General features: G+C 43.2%; 1 protein-coding gene across 1 annotated transcript in view; it reads right to left on the minus strand.

The window, feature by feature from the left end:
• LMBRD2 (LMBR1 domain containing 2) overlaps nt 1–14,174 on the minus strand; it is a 214,498-nt gene that overhangs the window by 166,195 nt on the left and 34,129 nt on the right. The window contains exon 3 of the mRNA XM_069220991.1: nt 3,920–4,041. Within this exon, the coding sequence (XP_069077092.1) occupies nt 3,920–4,041 (122 nt within the window). The remainder of the gene's footprint in view (nt 1–3,919; nt 4,042–14,174) is intronic.

Genomic DNA, 14,174 nt, shown 5'->3' on the forward strand with positions numbered 1-14,174 from the left:
TGAGATTGCCACACTGCATGACACACCATGTGGCCGCGTACTAACTCGGAGTTGAAGGTCATGGCGCAGAATGTCACTTGCCTAGGTAATAAAATCAAAACACACCATTGTTTTACAATAAATCTGTAGACATGCCCCAGACTTTGTTCTCTTGCAGGAAACCCACTTGAAAGGGAATCACTATTGGGCATTGGATCGTGTGGGATATTCCCTGCAGGCGCATGCCGATTTCACCTCCAACTCCAGGGGCACGAGCATTCCAGCCAAATCGTCTGTGCCACACACACCAGGCGAACATGGACTGACTCACTCAGCAGGTTTGTGGCACAGACCGATACCTGGAAGGACTGTACACTTAACCTTTGCTCAGTTTATGTGCCGCCGAGGTTACATGCAGAAACTTTTCCAGCACTTAGTGAGATACGGCTTGAAATGCTAAATGGCACCCTAATACTCGGGGGACATGAATGACATTTTGGACCTGGATAGGGATAGGTTGTCTGGTGCCCTGGGGAGGAAGGACACTAGTCCGCTTAGAGCCTTTGGGCGAAGGGACTGTTAGGCTTCATGAGCACACTCTGACTGCGAGGCAGTTTACATATTTTTCGGCACTGTATAGTAATATTTCCAATTTGGATTGCATACTTACCCTGCATATAGACTCAAGTCAGTTCCGTAAGGTATTGCGCCTAGCTCGCAATAGCTCTGATCATTCCCCAGTAGAGGTGTTGCTTTCGGGTACCAGCAGAGACTTGACATTACCCCCTAGGATAGACTCCTGACACCCTAAAGACAGAAACCTTCAGGACAAAATATGAGAATGAACAGTCCAATACTTTCAGGAAAATGAAGGGACAGTCACCTCACCTTGCAACCTTTGGGAGGGCTTACTGAGGCCTTGATAGGGGGATTGAGACAGGAATGGCTTATCCAATGTGAGACACTGGAAAAAGAAATTGACGCACTGGAAGCGGAAATATTAAGGGGCAGGATGTCGAATGATAGCAAGTGTCACAAGCTATGGCTCCGGCAACAGGAGCGGAGAGATTTAGCAGAGAACAAAGCTCGAGCACATGTGTTAGCTACACAACGACGCCTGTACGACATTGCCTGTCTTGAAAGGAGGGACAGGGGAAGTGGAACTTCGGGATGCTGAGGGGTTAACACACAAAAGTGGGGGGAAGCCATGGCTAAAGCTTTTGCCACGTACTCTGAACAGACATACTCATCTACGACTGCCCACTCGGGTGCAGACTATGCTGGCCTCCTTAGGGATGTCTCTAGCCGGTTTCTCTGCAGTGAAGATAAGGACGCACTCGAACAAGACTTAACGGGAGAAGAGGTGGGAAGGGCAATCAGAGAACTGCAATTCAGGAAGGAGGCTGGGCCTAACAGCCTACCTGTAGGATTATGTAAAATTATGGCTGACAAAACTGCATAACATATGCTAGACATGTTTCAGGCGACTAGAAAGTAGGGGACCCTCCCGCTAGGTCAGAGATTGGCTACCACTGTCAAAATCCCTAAAAAGGTAAGCCGGCGGTGGTAGTTCCTGCCAGCCTATATCTCTCCTGAATGTAGAGGCCAAGGTCTTGGCAAAGGCCTTGGCTAATAGACTGAAGAAAGTACCGTGACCAGTCTGGGTTTATGCCGCACAGGAGTACTAGACTGAATATGAGGCGCCTGTATGGGGGTCTTGCATATAAGTGGGACTCCCAGTCGCGAGGATGCGAGCACTGAATAGCCATACCTATTTGAAGTCCTTGCTAGGCTAGGCTTCATCCCAAGTTTTGTTACTGGATTAAACTTCTGTATCAGGACCCTCTGGTGAGAATAAATGGTGTGCTGTCCTGTTATTTTGCCCTTTTCAGGGGCACAAGGCAGGGCTGCCCCTTGTCACCAATGATTTTTGCTTTGGCACTAGAGCCATTGGCTGCATTGATTCGACAGGACCCTCTTGTATGGCAAAATTGAAGAGGGAGGGAACTGGGAAGACGACATACTGATGACATCCTATTATATGCTACGTGACCTCATGTCACGGTGGACAGAATACTACATATCTTTAAGCTTTTTGGGAGTTAGTCTGGGTATCAGACTAATTGGGACAAGAGCCATATCTCCCCCCTTGCTGGGGGCAGACCTGCGCTACCGCCACGGTGCATTGCCCGGGTGATGACAAAAGGGATCCAGTATTTGGGCATTCACATAACGCGTAGTGCTGTGGGGTTTATAGGGAGGAACTGGCTTCCTCAGCTGGAGCACCTCTCGAATGATGTTGCGCACTGGTTGGCACTTACGGTGTCCCCGATGAGGTGGGCCAAATGAAGGCCCTCCCCCGCCCATTGTTATGGCCCCCAAAATACTCCCTACAAGGTGCCATCCGAATTCTTTCATAAAATCAACAGTGAGCTGCATAAACTCCTGCGGGATGGGGGAAGTTTGCTTATCTCCCTGATTAGGCTCCAACAGGGAGTATCTGAGGGTTGACTGCCAGCTCCCAACATACGCACCTATTAGTAACGACTGAGTGTTTGCAGATATGGATGACCCAGCTTACCAAGTCAATAAAGATGGGGAGCCAAGGCTACCCTTCAGTCCTGTATATTAGGAAACGGGAAAGTCAACTACCGATGCACCCTTAATCAGGATGTGAGCGTGGAGAGAGGCCACCGAATTTCTGGGATGAGAGGGCAAGCTCACAAATATGACTCCACTATGGGATAGTGACCAGAGTCGTCCCCTTTAGAGAATCAGCTTACTTTATAGCCTCGGGACACTCCTGAGTAGCCGTGACCTTTATAAATCTCCATCATTATCACTGTTATGCCAGACAAAGCCATCGCCCTGACATATAGGAAATAAATTAAAAATTCCCCTGACCCTATGCGGTTGTTGCTAGAGGCCTGGGATGGTGTAGTACGGCTTATGGAAAATGATGACTTGATGGAGGTGATCCAGAGTCCTAGAGAGGTTGAAATATGGGCCCGCTTCGATTTAATACAGCTCAGGGTACTACACAAATCAGACTATTCTAGATCACTTCTACACAGTCTGGGGCAATACGATTGCGATCTGTGTGCCAGGGGATGTGACAGGGTGGGGTTTTTCATTGATATCCTCTGGGACTGTCGCATAATCCAGCAGTCCTGGAAAGGGCTTACCCCCGACAGTTCAAAATTGGGAAAAAGATTTGTATTGGTGCCAGCGAGAGGAACAGGTGATATATCAAAGTCGGGGCTGCCCAAAACAATATGAGATAGTATGGAATCAATAGAACACGTACAGGGAAACATAATTGACTACTGTGGGATGGTAAGGGGGTAGTTATGGATTCAGAGGGTGTTTAATGCAGAATGCCCTGGATTTGGATCAGAAATGTAAGTATACGTTTTATTGTTGTCTGATACTGACCGTACTAGTGATTATATTGTGCCTCTTCTTTACGATGTTTCAAATTCTTTACAACTAATGTGACAGGTCTTGTACGCTGAGCAATCATTAAATAAATAAAAAATTAAAACAAAAAGCTTTCTGCAAAAATCTATATTTCCAGAGTTCTACAATTCAGCCAAAAGCCCATGCTGCACCCACAGTTTGAATACTTGAACACACAGACTACATGGAGGAGAGTGTACAGCCAAGTGTACAGAGAGAGAGTCTCTGTGAGGTCACTGGCTAACCTAATGCAATCAGTTTAAAGCTCAATTCCAATGGTATTTGGAAGGTCTCATGCTGGGGCACTTCCCTGGAGACCCAGAGAAATGCCACCATATATGTTGCATGATTCTTAAAGTCGAGAATAGCTCATTATGTGTAAATACTACAACTTCAATTAGCAAATTTGAAATGCACAAATGACTAAATGTATTCTTAAATACTAATTTAATTGAATTATTGGGAATGAAAATTAATTTACCTCTGAATAGTAGTTGGGTGGATTCCAGTGGCATTTGCAAGTGCAAGAGGTGTGGTAGAATGGCTCCAGTTGACTGGTGTTGGTGTAACACTGTTTCTAGCAAGACAGCGGTTGTAGATGGTCTGAAAGTTTTTAAAAAAAACATAGTCCGATTTAATAATATTAATTAAAGATATTGTTATATGCTTTGTTCGTATCCTCAGACACAGGCAAACCAGGAAAATAGTAGCACTGCTTGTTGTGGCTACAACAGTATGCAATGCAAACATGTATTGTCATAAAGCTAAAACAACATGGTTGCATCCATAAAGTGACCAGTGTCATTTCACAACTGTAATTAAGCACTGGTTCTGGATGGAAAACAAAACCATACAGCATTTCACTGCATAGAAAAGGCAACATTCATTGTTAGGATCCCACTCTAAACTTCACAAGGATTCAAATTTTTGTTTATTCAATGGAGATTAAATCATCAGAGGTGTGCAACTAATCAATGTGGATTTTGAAGTATGGAAAGCTATTTAGTGACAATTCTTTTACGGTTAGTACCTTTTGTTACCACTTTTGAGAGCAGCTCCTAGCCGAGATCAGAATCAGAAACCGTACAACAATTTAAATATATGACACTTCTTGATACATTGCAAATAGATTTTTATGCCCCTATGTAGCCCGGCCCTAAATCACAAAGTTGGAAAGCCACTTCAAAGAGCCACTACTTTCCTGACTGAGCTGAATTGATGGGCTATAAGCATTAAAGCAAGAGGTTTGTGTACCCGGTAACTTTGATTCCCTTTCAACAATTACTGGCTTCCTCAATTAACAAATTGCCAATATTAAAGGGCAGAATTACATTGGAGTTAGTAAGGAAAATCCACCTGAAAACAGGTTAGGCTTGAAGGCAAAAATAAAAGATTTAAAAAAACATAGACTGAAACAAAAGCAATCTAGTTCAATACAGCACATCATCAACTGAGGACTCTTGAAGGTAGGCTTGAGGCACTCCTATCAAAGCACAGGTTGGAGCACACTAAGCAATTTTATCGTAACTGATTGAATCAAACAGGTGGGTACATTGCCCGTAAATAACTGTTAGTTCAATGAAGAAGCTAAATACAAAAATGTGACAAATAAAGGGCAAAACAGTACTGATACCGATGGACGAGGGAAGTGTTTGACAAAACAGTGTTGCTCTTCCAAGGAGATAAGTTTAAGATGATCCTAGATTAAGAAGCATTAAGATGATCCTGGAAGTCTAAATGGAGGAGATGGGGACTTTGCTAGATATGTTGTGCACTTGCTAAAGATCCAGGGGATGGACTAATTAGGTGTGAGAGATATGGGGGGTTGAGATGGGGTAGAGTTAAAGGTGGTTTGGCCTTTTGTAGGTGTATCTCCAGTTTGCTCTACAGGATAAAAGCTGTTACTGTACAATGGTGTCAGTGCTCTGTCCACCAGGTTTGGGATGAGATATTACTAGAGATTTCAAACAGAAAGTATGGTTTTGATAAAAACTGTTACTAGGAGATCTAACAGGTGTAGGTCCCAGGCACTGGATTGGGAAAGACCAAGAATCCAAAGTCTGATGTGGTTTAGGTTGATCTTGGCATGGAAGATTTAATTTATGTTGTTTTCTATTTTGCTCCATAAATGCAGACTATCCTTACAGCAGAAGAGCATATGTTCTAAGTCACCAATAGATTCTGAGCAGTGCTAGCATGTGTTCATATTTAAGAGCTTCAATAATCTTTCTGGGTCCAGAAATCTCTGTATATTGTCCAAAATGTACATTCCTAGAGCAGAGGCAAAATACTGCGAGGGAGGAGCCCCAGATGCTTGCCTAAGTAGTTTTGATGGGAGGGTGGCAGGATGTTTTCTTTTGAATGTGTGTGTTGCTGAGGATAATGCTTCATTCTAGGAGTTTATATATTCTGAAAGTGATGCAACTTTTTCTAAACATGTCCCAGGAATTTGATGTCGGTTTGTACAGCTTTCCCAACATCTTTACGGATACTTAAACCTCAATGAGTTTAAATTTTTTATTTTGTAATTGACTTGTGGTTTAAACCATAATGCATGTACTTCGGACCCCCTCATTTTGGTTGGATTTTTTTTGTTTAATGGTTTTGATGGCTGAATGTGAGTGAGTGGGGGTGTCTGTGTGAATGAATGTGAGAGAGTGGGGGTGTCTGTGGATGAATGCAAGTGAGTGGGGATGTCTGTGTGGATGAATGCGAGTGAGTGGGGGTGTCTGTGTGGATGAATGTGAGTGAGTGGGGGTGTCTGTGTGGATGAATGCGAGTGAGTGGGGGTGTCTGTGTGGATGAATGCGAGTGAGTGGGGGTGTCTGTGTGGATGAATGCGAGTGAGTGGGGGTGTCTGTGTGGATGAATGCGAGTGAGTGGGGGTGTCTGTGTGGATGAATGCGAGTGAGTGGGGGTGTCTGAGTGCATGTATGCGTATGCTGAATGGGTGCGTAGGTGAATGTATGCATGAAGGGGCTGGGGGTGTTTGTGAGTGTGTGGACAGGCACGGGGGTGTGCATGTGTGAGGACATGTGTGCATGTGTGTGCCAGTGACAGGAATGGAGGGTGACCGCCACGAAAAACCTTGCAGTTTGCAGCCTCGTAATCCGTCTGGCAGGCAGAGGCCTGTTGCCAGGTTGGAGGTGCTCACTGCTGGTCGCAGGCCAGGCGGAGTTGTGGAGGCTTGGCGTCTGCACAAGTCCCACAACTCATAATGTGGCGGTCCTTACCGCTGGCTCCGCAGCGGAAGGACCCCCACAGCGAGGTTGGCAGTCTCATGACCGCCAGCCTTGTGATGAGGGCCTTAGTGTTAAGTAAATTTAGCTACCAGGTTGCTTGTCTGGCCATAAAAGCTCTTTGGTAGTTGAGGACATTTGGTGGTCAAGGAGTTCAGGAGGGCACCTCCCTTTGGAGTAGTGAGTGGAACCTGGAACCTGCTTTACGCAGCATCAGCACAGACGGCCTCCCGCACAGATAAGACTTGAGTGGTTACTTTGGTGATGAGCGACTGCCTTGCCTCATATTTTGTGTGTGTGTGTGTGTAGGTGTGTGGGCCTTCCTCATATATTTTCTATAGTACTACACTTCCACTGTATATATTTTTTTATTATGCCTCTGCTGTATCTTTCATATTTTTATGCCCTCATTGTGTATGACCCCAGTGCATCTCTGGACTATCAGTTACAGCCTCTTTTTGTGTGTGTGCCTACATAGACTTGATTATACTTCTCATACATTACTCTAGAGCCCAGGATTTACAATCAGTTTCTTTTAGGAAAAGCCTACATCCTTGCACTGATTTTACCGCTAGCACGTACCAAATGCACATCTTTTCCTGTTCTTTCTCGGTTGCTAGCACAAGCGCTGATCCCCCTAGCCGGCCCTCCTCCTGTTTTGTTGGGCTTACTTCTTGCCTTTATGTGTCTCTCCTGTTTTTAGTGTGCGACTACAAGGGGACTCCCCTCCCCCCCATAGACCAGGAGCAAATAGCCCAGCAGGAATAGGGTAAGAGAATGGTTTTCCCTGTCCCTTTGTTTGGGGTTTTCTACCCCTTATATTGCGTCATGTCTTTGCTTTTGCCAGTGCATGCACTTGTGTTTCGTTTAAGCATGCTGTGTCACTCACTTGTGTGCTGTGGTTTGCCTTGTTACACCGTGATGAAATGTTATAGCTACTATCGTTTTTGTTTAGACTGCCATGGTTTAGCTTCCCACAGGTAGGCTCTCCTCTTTTTTCACTAGAGCACCTCCTAATGAGGCAGCCCTACAACACATCTTCCCTTCACACTTGCATACTTAGTGCATATACTTAGGGATCCCGGGCCCTGATAAATGCCCCCAGACCTCATTTGGCTCTCGGTAGTGGGCAGAAACATGTTGGCCATTAATCAACAAATAGGTGACCCTTCGAGCCATTATTCCCAGTAGGTGTCCCATTACTTGTTTTTAGCCACACCAGCAATCACCACGAATAAAGGGGTACTATCACACAGGTGACTGACTAGGTGTTTTTATACTTTCCATAGCACAACGGGATACCTTGTTTATCCAGATAACTCTAATCTCTGTACTCCCTCCGAGTTCTTTTAACAGTGAGGTTGAGTCCGTCCAGGTGGCATTGTCCTACCCAGATGGGGCTAGGTGGTCATATGATAAAGCAAGACACTATATAGTGTGTGAGACCACCTAATCCGTAAAGGAAAATTCCTTTCCCCCTTCACAGCTACGTTTGACACTCTACCAAGTCCCAAAGTCTGAGATCTAAGGGCCAAGGGCAATTTCTTTGCCATTGGTCCCCAAATCACACCCCATACTTCTTGTGTATATGGTTCTGAATGTGGGGAGACAGTATGGGGTCCCGGTTCTTTTTCGGAGCCAAACTCTCCCCTACTCTCCCTTTTGTGTTATGATCTTATCAAAGGCCTTCTTTGCTTCCAACAAAATGGGCATAGTGGGCGAAGATAAAGATTTAGCCTTTTCCATGACCAAACAGCTCTTATACACCCACTACAAAGTAGCTTTGTAAACTGGACTCTAGCCGTGGACAACATAAGACTAAGATGATTATCTCTAGTCTTAGAGTCATCATCATCAAGGACATTTCAAAATGTACTTATCAATAATTAATTAAAATCATGAAAATATAAAATGTCCTTCAAAACCATGGTTTAGAATAACTGAACACTTGATTTGATGTCTATTACAGTAAAATGCACACTATAGGCTTGATTACGACTTTCCTTCTGCTGAAGTCCCAAAGGGTAGGTTGTCGCCAGTGCAGCAGCCTCCCCGTTGGCCCCATTACGGGTTTCCCGCTGGGTCAGTGGGCAGAAACATAGTTTCCGCCCACTGGCCCAGCGGGAAACGGCCTACAGCATGTTCACCAGGTCATAATAGAGCTGGCGGCAATGCTGTAGTGTGTAGGGTGCACCAAAGTAGGGCAAGGCAGACAGTGAACTTTGCGATGGGGCTGGCCCAAGGGTACCCCTGCACTGCCCATGCCAAGTGCATGGGCAGTGCAGGGGCCCCCTTGGGGCCCCCTTCCTCTGCCAGCGTTTCAATGGTGGTGCTACCGCCATGAAACCACTGGCGGAGAAGGGAGTCGTAATACCCAGATTAGGACCGCCAGCACTGCCACACCGTCATGCTGACGGTCCAAAACTCACAGAAAAAGCAAATCAATAGAGAAGCAAGAAAACTCACAGATTGCAAAACAGGCAAAGTGTTAGGCAGATGAGAAAAACTTACAATAAAGAATGGTGGGAAAAAAGGCATCAGTAAGGAATATGGAACAAGTTTTTACTGTCCAGCAGGCTACCTAAAAGTAAATTAGGTAGCTGACGGAGGTGCTGACGGTCCAAAAGCAGCTCTATCGCTGTGGTCGTAATATGGCGGTCAGACCACTGCATTGGTAGCTGTTCGACTGCCACCGTGACCCTAGCTGTCTTAAGACTGCCAGGGTCGTAATGAGGGCCAATATATATATCTGTTAAAGGAAGAGAAGTGCCAGCACATTCTGCAAAAAGGTTTGTGTGTCCATTAATTTACTTGAAGTGCTTGCGCAACAGTCCTTAGTGCAATGGATCGCCAAGCTGTTTGTTCATCAGGCACAGAAATCTAGTTCCCTGGCACGCTTTGCCTACAAGTGCTGAAATTCACTTGAATGAAGAGAGACCTGAGTAACTGCCTTCTTTGTTCATAAAATGTGGATTACCGTCTCTTGTTCGTACCCATATAGGGAGCAACTTGAGCTTGTAGGTCGGCTCTTCCAAGACGGGATGAGGTCATTTGTTTTAAATTGCCCAAAGCAAAATAACATAAAGTGACGTTTTACAGCAAGTGAAAAATGGGTTGTTACGTATGCTTGTGGCTTTAAATGATGGTATGAAGTGATAACTGTCCAAGCATGGCATTACATTGCGAATGTATTCTTATCTTGCAGTTGTGACAGGGCTTTAGCTGATGCATTACTTAGATGAAAGAAAGTTAAAGAGTGTGCATTGGCCATTAACATGGCAAAATGTTATTTGAAATTCAGCTGGCGTTCAATTTGAATTCTAAGGTACTTGTAAGAGGTTACAACTTCTATACGGTATACCTTAACAAACCAGTTGGGAGACATCTGTTAAAGGTATGTCAGAGTCAATTTTGGTGCTGGAATTTTGTAGAATCGATAGGATTCTGTGGGAGGCGTTGGTGTTTGAATTTGCTATATGTCAGCGGTGATTACAAGAGTCAGCTGGGCTCTGCTGGTCTTCCTGCTGTCCCCCGGCAACATCGAGCTCTGGTATCCACGTTTTTCTTTTAATCAAACTATTCCTACAGGTGCTCACACTGCCTGGAAATTAATACATTGCATATACTTGGGAAAGCCAGTTCTTCTCTTTTTGATGACAATCCTGACCGGAAACCAGCCTGTTTATCTCACCCCAAATTTATTTACTTTTAGGTAGCCTGCTGGACAGTAAAAACTTGTTCCATATTCCTTACTGATGCCTTTTTTCCCACCATTCTTTATTGTAAGTTTTTCTCAACAGCCAAACACTTTGCCTGTTCTGCAATCTGTGAGTTTTCTTGCTTCTCTATTGATTTGCTTTTTTGTTCCACGCAGTTCCTTTGTATACTAATTCTGTCTTTGAGGACATAGGGAGGATAGTCTTTCTTTCTTGAAGTTGACAATTGAGCTGGTTGGAAATGCAATGTGAAGGTTCCTTGTTAGGTCAGCCCAAGTAAGATACCCCACATCTTTGCATGTGCCTGTGTGTTATCTGCAAGGATATAAACCAGGGCATAATTTGCTCCACATCCAAGCCATGTCATTCGAGTATTTTTAAGTTATAGCAATAAGAAAGTGAGCATAAGCTGGTTGTTGCGGTCAGATAGAAAGATACAAATTCTATTTTAAGTACTTCAGAAAAGTGATCACTTTCAGGACAGGATAGATTTGGAGTGATTTAACCAGGGAAAATGATTCAGTATTTTTTAACATGTAACTGATAATTGAACTGGGCCAGCCACGGAAGAAGTTTATTGCTGCTGGCTTATCCTCTTGAAAGTTACTGTTCTAGATTTTTAAACATTGGTTTTCCAGCTCTTGTTGTACATTGGAAACAGAATCGCTGCTACTTAGTTTCTTACTTTGATGTGAGGGGAATTAATTTGAAACAAATAAAATGTGAAGCAGTCTTATGCTGAAATACCCTGTGACTGTAAAGTGCATGGTTTGGTGTAATTATGTAAAGATTTTATTAGTGCTAACAAAGTTGAGGTCCTCCCTGCCTTCTTTGCTTTACATGAATGGATCCATAAATTTCGAAGGAAGAGGGCATTTCGGTGTTCTTATGGTACTACTTTGGTTGCCTATAGCCACTCGACCTCTAGGTCTATGTTTTCCTGTGTCTAATTGTATTTTGTTGAAATAAAGGTGGGGAGGCCCCCTCCCCCACGGTTTGCCCATAGTGGGAAGTCTTCACTGCGGGGATGTGATGTTATGCATACTCTGTTACTGGTGTTGGTTTTATGCACGTTTCCTGTAATAGTATGATATAAAAGTTTTGAAGGTAGTTCATTGTTTTTCTATCGAGGGGCATTTTACAAAGACATGCATGTTCCAGGAGCAGATTTTAATATGGTCTTGTTCTAGAGAAACATGCTGTTCATCAGGGCCGACTGGGGTCTAAGGCTTGTGGCAGCCAGGACCAAACGTAAGTTTTCTCATCCGTAGGGAAAATCAGGGAGTACCTGGAGTGCTTTTTCTCAGTTGATTTCACTAATGTTAGCTTTGGCGTGTTAGTAGATGGAAACTCTACACCCAGGGGACCCCTTAGAACAACAACATATCTATTAGTTGGACTTATTTATCTGAGCTGTCTTGAGGATGGGTTAGTAGGAGGTGGGTATTAATGGACCTGAGTATCTTGCTGGCGCTACCCTCTTTAATTCCATTCCCCATTGTTGGAAGAGATCCTGGTGGTAAAGCACTTAGAGCCAATACTTTGACAGATACTTTATGGTCTGCGTTAAGGAGTGATATCGTTCTGTAGTTCTTTAGTTCCAGGTGGTCTTTAACTTCCTTGTGTATCACTACAATGATAGCTTCAGAAGCAGTGCCCTCAGTTGTGCCTGTCTTCCCAAGCTGCTCAAATAGTTCTTTAAATTGAGTTAATAGTTGGTCTTGAAAGAGTGTGTCCGCCTCTATTTTCACCTCCACCTATACCTCTTTCTCACCATTCTCCTTTTCTTCTTTTCCTATTCTCCCTTATATTAATGCACTATTCAAGCAATACAGCGTTGACACGGTGGACAATACTTTCTACTATTTTTTACCAACCAAGTGTTATTTTCACCATTACAAATATATCTTTTCTCTTGTCTGCATGAACAGCAAACTTGGTTTATTCACACAGTTCAACCATTATTCCTTCAATATATTGCATTTGTTGTTTACCAAGCAAACAAAATAAGAAAAAATAGAAGATCCTGGATAGCTAGGTCTCCTGGAGCAAGAGAACTTCATAGGTGGATGTGTTCTATGCCATGCCAGGTCAAGTGGATTAATTTGTAGATATGGAAAATAATGTTTCTCCTTTTACAGACCCAAAGTCTTTCAATTCTCTGCTGTGTGAGGTAGAAAATGAATGTAGCCCAAAATCCAGTTTTAATAATAATTATGTAAAATCAAGGTTGATGCAGATTCACTTGGCTAATGTGGAATTTGAGAGCCTAACAGACTTGAGGCTTGATGTACAAAGCAATCTTATAGTTGCAAAGGTCAAATAAAAGCCTCTGTGACAGCAAATTGTCATTTTAAAATGTACAAAGTCCAAATTGCAATTTAGTAACACATTACAGAATCACAATTTGGGTCTGCCAGTAGATACCGAATGGGTATTTGGAAGGGGTGTGTAAAGGGTGTCCCATCCGAATACTGTTTCCTTAAGTTGTGTATTTATGTTTTGCAACTGAAATCGTGTTGCAAAACATTAATATTTTACCACCACGTCAAAGGTAGTGGCAATCATTTGCAAATGAGAAGGGGTCTGCAAGGGACCCCTTCCTGTTTGTGAATGTGGACAAAGCATTTTGTAGGAGCAGGCCTGTTCTCTGTGTATTGAACCAATTAACACAAAGGGTGGTTCACAAAATACCAATGCATTCGGAAAAAGTCAGTGCACAAATTGCGACCACTTCTGCTGTATACATTTTAGTACATTCTGAATAAGAAATCAAAAATTATGAATCATTATTATTTGCAATTTAAGATTTCTTATTTGTAATAGTAGTATATCTGGCACATGGTAATATTCATGGTCACTGCCAACTCAATCATATATTTAGGAATCCAAATATGTCTACTCATTAACAAATTATCTGATGCCAATATAAGTGTAATTCCAAGGTCTATTAAAAATGGCTAACTCAGATTTACAGTACTTATATATAATGAGTAGAAGGCCATTATATTCTTTGAAAAGTGTAAGCAGCAATTTGGAAACAATAAAAATGATATGTACGTAACATCAGCTGCTCGCGAATTAAAGACACGCTGAAATAAAGACAGCTGTCACAAGTAAAAAGAAACCTTTGAAACTACACAGCTTTATAGATAGATTGGTGCAGGCATGAGGGACATTCCTGGAAGCAGATAGGAAATTGGGTGAACGTACTAGACAAAGAAAACGGTGGAGTGGGGAACGTTTCAGGAAGGAAATTACAAAACTGCACAATGCCTAAGCACAGGGAATAGGTCTTCAAAGCATGGACTGGTTGGTACTTCATTCCTAACAAAATGAGTAACATGTTTGCCTGGGAACAGGGGAATTTTAAAGACTGGAAACTGACATACCAACTATTATTGGCCACAAGTTAGCAATAGCCAGGTTCTCAATAGCACTAGCTGACCCCTAAATAGAGCAGTGGTAAACACTGTGGTAAACATTAGCCATCACTATATGCAAATAGAACAAAAATGACTTGCCCCCATGACAAGGCCCCTTCATCTCTTTGGGTGTGAGACACGTGATACATCAATACACTGTAATTGTTTTCATGCACATTCCTTTCAATGTTTCACAACTAGTGGAACTCTGCTGTAGTCCAGATATTCTTAATACAGTCTTGTACCCTCTTAAGGACATATCTAGCCTGCCTACTTCACTTATATCCTTTGTACCTGGACAAGGACCACATAATCTCTTTTTTAATTATGATATGGCCAATCTTACGTCAGGCTGT

This window comes from Pleurodeles waltl, chromosome 1_1 (assembly GCF_031143425.1).
Source record: "Pleurodeles waltl isolate 20211129_DDA chromosome 1_1, aPleWal1.hap1.20221129, whole genome shotgun sequence".
Classification (NCBI taxonomy): Eukaryota; Metazoa; Chordata; class Amphibia; order Caudata; family Salamandridae; genus Pleurodeles; species Pleurodeles waltl.